General features: G+C 35.4%; 1 protein-coding gene across 1 annotated transcript; it reads right to left on the bottom strand.

Moving 5' to 3' along the window:
• Positions 1-3,253: 3,253 nt before the first annotated feature.
• Positions 3,254-4,249, bottom strand: LOC107756359 (neuropeptides B/W receptor type 1-like). Its single transcript, XM_016573408.1, has one exon. It carries the CDS (start codon positions 4,247-4,249, stop codon positions 3,254-3,256), a length of 996 nt encoding a protein of 331 aa, XP_016428894.1.
• Between the last annotated feature and the right edge of the window lie 2,268 nt (positions 4,250-6,517).

Raw genomic sequence — 6,517 nt, 5'->3', positions numbered from 1 at the left:
GTTTTGTAAAAATCGACGCGTTTCAAAAAGGCGGGACATAGAGGAGAAACAATAATGTACAGTATGTGGAAAATAATGTGTTTTTTTAACTTTAAACCGCATAAACACATTTCATTACACCAAATACACAAAATAATGTTCTTTTTAGCAGCATCATATGACCCCTTTAATAGAAATGCACCTTTTCATACGGACTACAAAATTAAAGTAGGCCTAGGCTATATCACAAAATCGAGTGGGCGAGTTTTCCTTATATTTATTTTGTTATATATTTACTATTAATTGCAGGACTCCAGACTGCGACCATTTTTTCTGCCTGTGTGATTAAATTTTGAGAGCGGTCGCACTGGCGCGACCACCGCGTTGGTCAACTCATAAGCACTGTAATTTCTGTTGCATATGAAAAACATCAAACGGCAACTCGTTTGAACTGCGCAGCGCTTAGAGTGTAGAGCCAGGTTTATACTCGCCGCGTCAGCAGGAGCGCGAAGGTGCGCCGTGCGCGCAGCAAAAATGACGCGAATATTGAGGAAACAATGGATGGTTTTCACACTAAAGTAAAGTTAAAGACCTCTTCTTAAAACAGAGAAGGTGAACATGTTGGTATTCTTGTGGTATTCTTTTTATTTGATTCCTCGGTGTTTGCTAAACCTTCTGTAATTTATTAGTCATTATATAATATGTATTATGTTATATAAAAAACAACATGTGGTGTAGCCTATGCCATGCCTCGTCTTATTCGTTTTTGTTAATAAACGTTTTGTAAGCTAGTTTGTCATTGTATCTTACCTTTTTATTGTTGTTGTGCGTTTTAATTAAAAATAACAATGAATCCATCTTTTGCTTTAGTCTTAAAAAGTGAAAGGTGTAAGCAAAACAGACAATTATATTTTATTGTAAAACGTGACAAGACGCGAAATCGAAAGTGAAAGCATTCGAAGCCCGGCTTATAACATAGCAAAAGAGGAACTCCCGTTCACAAAATTCAAATCCCAAATAATACTATTTAAAAAAATATATCAAGGTTAAATGTGAGTATTTTATCTATCTCTGTGCGTTATGTACTGAGCAGTATATTTGGTAAGGAAAGCATCTTAAAGTGTAAAGCCTCCAAATCATGCATTGTGATTTCGAAAGCATTATGATTTTCGAATCCTCATTATATTTCTGTGCATTTTTATTGTTTCATTGCCTCCAAATAACTAGTCTCAACGGAAGACACACGGTTAGCCAAATGGCCTTCAACGGCATTACGGTCTACATAATTTCCATTATGATATCTCTCAGTCAGTGCTGCATCCAAATCTCTCTATTTCAAAAAATATTATCCACCTATTATTTTACAAAATTCATTGTTCTGAAACAGTACAATTCCCTGTGTATGAGAATCACCATTACATCACAATTAAATGCCCTCCAGTGCAATTCAATGAGGAGTAATGGCTAATAGAAATGCTTAGAAAGTCTAATATAATGAAATTCACAATGCCAGTGACCTGAATGTTCAATAAAACCACATCCTTAAGAGTTCCGCATGGAATGTAACAATCATTATAGATTTAAGAAGAGGGAAATTGTATCACGCTCAAACGAGAAGTAACCTAATGATTAAACTTAATCGGCATATCATGCTTATTAAAGCACCGTATCTGTCAGAGAAAGAATGTCTATTTCACATAAATGTCTTTAAGATCTCTTAAATTAGTTTTTAATCAGCTTTTTTATGCTACTGGTCTAAAGTTAACCTGATGAGATCTAGCTAGTTAACTGGTAATCTTGGTAGCACCAATACAGGTTTTATTTTTTATTATTTTCATTTTAATTATATGATTTTAATTTTATTATAGCTGATAGATCATTCTAATCTAAGTTAACAGTTGTTAATGTATACTGACATCAGTATAATGGCCTTGTTTTTCCCATAAAATACATTAATATGATTCATTAATAAATATTATAATAAATTAGCGAGGAATTTAATATATGTATATAGTATTCATACATGTCTTATAGCTTTGACCCTGCCTGTGATGACCACGTCTCTGTCTTCTGCTAAATAAAGCTTTGCATATGGATCCACACGTCTCACGTCTCGTCAGCCCCGTAACAGAATTATAATAAATTAGCGAGGAATTTAATATATGTATATAGTATTCATACATGTCTTATAGCTTTTAAAATTGCACCGGTATCTTTCTGATTAAGAGAACGTGTTAACATCATGAAAAGGTTTAAATTACAACGTGATATCCTCATGCCCTCTTCTGGTGGATTTGGTATTACGGAACAGCAGTTTACAACGACTTATTCCGTCATTGATTCACTAAGGGAAGGGCATGAATACCTAATTATTTTCTTACATTCAGTATGAAGCATTTTCATTTCAACTTCATTCACGCGAAAAACATAGGCTACTTAGGGAAAAATAAACATACTGAACAGTGCACTCTTCACGCAAATTTATTAATTACCAACATCGAACACAACACAGGTATTTTGCCATTGCCATTGCCATTATCCATCAGAATAGCTTCTTCAGTGTCTGAGTTTAAAAGTCTTTTAAAACCGTATCGTTTTTCCCATGCTTTCAATGTTTTGTGACTGTGGTTTTCTAATGACGTGTTTACTCTATTGTGTGATTGGATCAATGAAACTGTGTACAGCACTTTGGTATACTAAGGTTGTTTAAAGTGCTTTATAAATAAATTGAACATTGCACATTGAACAAGCAGCAGCATTTTATGCCGCAGGAGGCGACAGAGTTTCAGTTTCAAGCTTTTAAGCTTATTATGCAAAGCAAACCACATAGCATAAGAGATAAATGTAATATATTTACATATATCAGTATTCATGTATTGTAGCCTACATAAATTACTATTTACACTTTAAAACAAGTTTTATAAATCCGTTAATGAACGAGTTTTAATTAAATTCGTAGCATACTGTAAAAATAAAAAATAGAAATTTAAGTTTATTTGTGCTAAGATCAAAGTGGTTCTAAAGTCACACCCAACAGTGATACATTCATTACTCTTCTGAACCACTTCAAATTTAGATACTGATCAGGTAAATAACGTTTAAACTAGACAATGATGAATACAGTGCAAAAAAATAGCTACTTGATAAGTCAAGTTGATTGTTTTACTTTAAAGTGCGTTTTGACTTTTGAGTTAAAAACAACACTTTATGATTTGATGTTGCTGATTGGGTACTTGAACCTTATTGGTTAAGTTGTGAGGGTACAAAAAAGGTTTCAGCACTCCAGCAATTTCTTAAAGGCCTTCCTGAAACAATCGTCTAAGAACGCGTAAAGGAACGGATTGAGACACGAGTTGGCATAACTCAGTCCCGTGATAAAATAAGAAATACTTATAACCAGGGGGGTGATGGGCAAGTCTGAGGTGAGGGCGACCACCGTACTCAGGTGGAAGGGTGTCCAACAGAACAAGCAAACGGCAAGCACGACGAAGACCATCATTGTGACTCGTTTCTTGGCTTTGTCCAGAGCCTTTCCATTTGAGTTGAGTCGCGTGCGTCTCAGCTTGCAGAGCATCACGCTATAGAGGATGCAAATGGTCGAAACTGGAATGACAAAACCGAGGACCAGCGTGTAGATCCGACTGGCTTTGAACCAGAAACTCTCAGGGCTTGGGAAACTCAAAACGCAGCTCTTCCGGCTCTCCGCGTCGTCGGGACTCACATAGACACCGGCGAAAACGGTGAAGGGCATCACGATAAGAATGACCAGAGCCCAGACGCTCAGGCTGACCGTCTTGGCTAACCTGTAGGTCCGATGGGGCATCCGTTTGGAGCGCAACGTGGACACCACGACCAGATAGCGGTCCACACTCATCACAGTCAAGAAGAAGATGCTGGAGAAGATGTTGTAGTGGTCTATGGACAGAATCACTTTGCATAAAATCTCTCCAAACGGCCAGTAGTTTAACAGGTGCTCGGCTATGTTGATGGGCAACACCAACGTGAAAAGGTCGTCGGCGATTGCCAAATTCAAAATGAATAAGTTGGTGACGGTTTTCATTTTAGGCGCCTTCAAGATCACATAAATGACAGCGGTGTTGCCAGTGAGTCCCACGGCGCAGATTATTGAGTAAATAACTGGTATCCAAATGTAGAAGTCTGGGTAGAGCATCCACGTTGGAGACGTGCAGTTGGTTTGGTTGTAATCCGGACTGGTCATGTTGCATGAAGATTGGATTGTTTTATTATCCATTGTGTCTTTGAATTCCATTAAAACATAACCTTTAAAAAGTAGAGTAAGTAAAAGTTTGTTAGATAAGATAAACTACATGCAACACTGCGTTTTTTTTTTCTGCATAGAAGTCAAAATTCTGTCGTTGTTGCGCCTATTCGTACAGTTATTCTAATTTACCTATTTAGTTAAAGTTAGTTGTTTATTAAAACGTTTAAAACCTAAACGATAAAATAATATTTTGAAATAATATGTATCATTTCACGAAGTTGAAAATTCATTGAAGTCAATATAAAAGTAAAAACGTTGAGAATTAGTCATCTTACCTGACAGATCCAGACATACAGGATCTTCTGCTGGTCTGCTCTATTGGTATTCAATGGACACATTGTGGTAAAAGGCAAAGCGCAGCGCTTTTACGCGCTCGATTTTACGCACGCATGATGTAAGACAGACCCTCCACCAGTCTCTCATATCATTTTAATCTTGTATTGTCCAACAGGAAACACAGTAAGTCTCATAAAGTATAATATATAATAGGCTAAAATAATAGGCTAATAATAATAATAATAATAATAGGCTAAATAAATCATTACATACAAGTCGTTAAAGTGGATTTAATCTGTTTCCTTCAGACATACAAAAGTAAAAAACTAAGTACTGACCCATTGTACTTTGATAAATGTGAGTGCATTAGCTAAAGAGAAGTATAGTGATGTAACGCCAGGATGCCTGCAGCCTTTTACCTGTAGGGGCTGAAATGTCAGTATGTTCAGGCCTTATTTTAAGGCTATTTTTAACAGATTTGTTGCCATAGTGATTTACAAGTCAACCTTTTTTCTCTCCTACAACCCTCTTATGCAGATGACTACAGACTTCAGGAATTCATTTAAATATATTGTTCTCTAACATCAGCATGTTACTCTACTGAAGCTTTAATCATCATGTATGCAGACACCTGCTGATATGATGTATATGAACATAATTAAATTTTTCATGATATAATACATTTTTGCAATGCTGTTTTTACTTTAATATGAAATAATGCATTATTCTCAATTTCGGCATTAGGATTTCTGAATATATAATAAAATTAGAGGCATACAACAGTCTATTTAAAGCAAGATAAGAAGCAAGGAGTGTCTGTGTAGAGTTCATTTTAGATTGTTTAAAACAGAAATTAACTCGCAGTATGTCAACCATCACTGCTAACGTCAGTACTGGCAAAATATATTCGCAGTTGTCAAGGTAAAGTTTCTGTGGCTGCTATAAATATTTAAAAATAATACCTTCTTCCTTCTACGAGGCTTTCAGAAATATTTTATGCCTAATGTATAGTAGACCACATATGTAGAGTCATTTTCAAGTTCATTCTATAAAATTATGTAAAAGCACTTAAGATGTGTGATTTAAAGTAGCTTTCAAACCGTAAATCAGAGGCCATAATGTTCTCCCTGAGTGGATGAATATATGTTCTGATTTAGCCATGAAAAATTATCAATCAAGGTAGCACTTAAAAAATGGATAGTGACACAAGCCTCAGAAAGTCTCTGTATTTACCTTAAATGTCAAAATAAAATAAAAATAAAAAAACATTAAAATGTAAATTAATAGGAGTAAAACGGGTGCCGGACACAATGAGCATTTTGAAGTTTTATGATAAGGCCAAAAGAAGAAATAGAGTCTGATGATCGATTGACTAGGAAAGGTTGTCAGTGTGGAAAACAGATTGTCATGACTCATGACTTGAAGATTGATTTGACTTAGAAATGGGTGTGGGTGCTCGGGAGAAGGGAAAGGGTAACTGATCACCATTTTAAAGCTTAAGTTATTAAGTTCTCTTATTCAAACTATGGAAACTATAGCTATTTTTTCTTTAGAGTTTGGACAGTTAGTGTAGGTTATACTGTGTAATGGGAAATCATTTCACATTAAAACAAATAAACTGTGACACAAATGTGTTCCGATGTGCAATTAAGAAAAGAAAAGCAAAGAAAAAAAAAAGACTTTTTTTGTTTCCAGAATCTGAATTTAATAATCAAAACCAAGAATTCCGGATACAGTAATCAAGACATAACAAACATTTATTCAAAACTGCAGGGCATTTACAGTGTCATGCAGTGTTAGCGGCTGTTTAAAACTAAGAAAATGTTAATTGCTTATGCAAGACAGTTTGTTTCTGTTATCTTCTGAAACTAGTTCCTATAACTGTCAACAAAACTATACTATGTACTATATAATCTCTCTCTCTCTCTCTCTCTCTCTCTCTCTCTCTCTCTCACACACACACACACACACACACACACA

Source organism: Sinocyclocheilus rhinocerous, unplaced genomic scaffold (assembly GCF_001515625.1).
Source record: "Sinocyclocheilus rhinocerous isolate Xijiao unplaced genomic scaffold, SAMN03320098_v1.1 scaffold712, whole genome shotgun sequence".
In the NCBI taxonomy this organism is placed as follows: Eukaryota; Metazoa; Chordata; class Actinopteri; order Cypriniformes; family Cyprinidae; genus Sinocyclocheilus; species Sinocyclocheilus rhinocerous.
The sequence above is the reverse complement of the archived record's forward strand: the minus strand, read 5'-3'. Positions and strand labels throughout refer to the sequence as shown.

Coding starts and splice junctions, on each gene's coding strand:
- LOC107756359 (XM_016573408.1), bottom strand. CDS start 4,249: ATGGAATTCAAAGACACAATGGATAATAAAACAATCCAATCTTCATGC.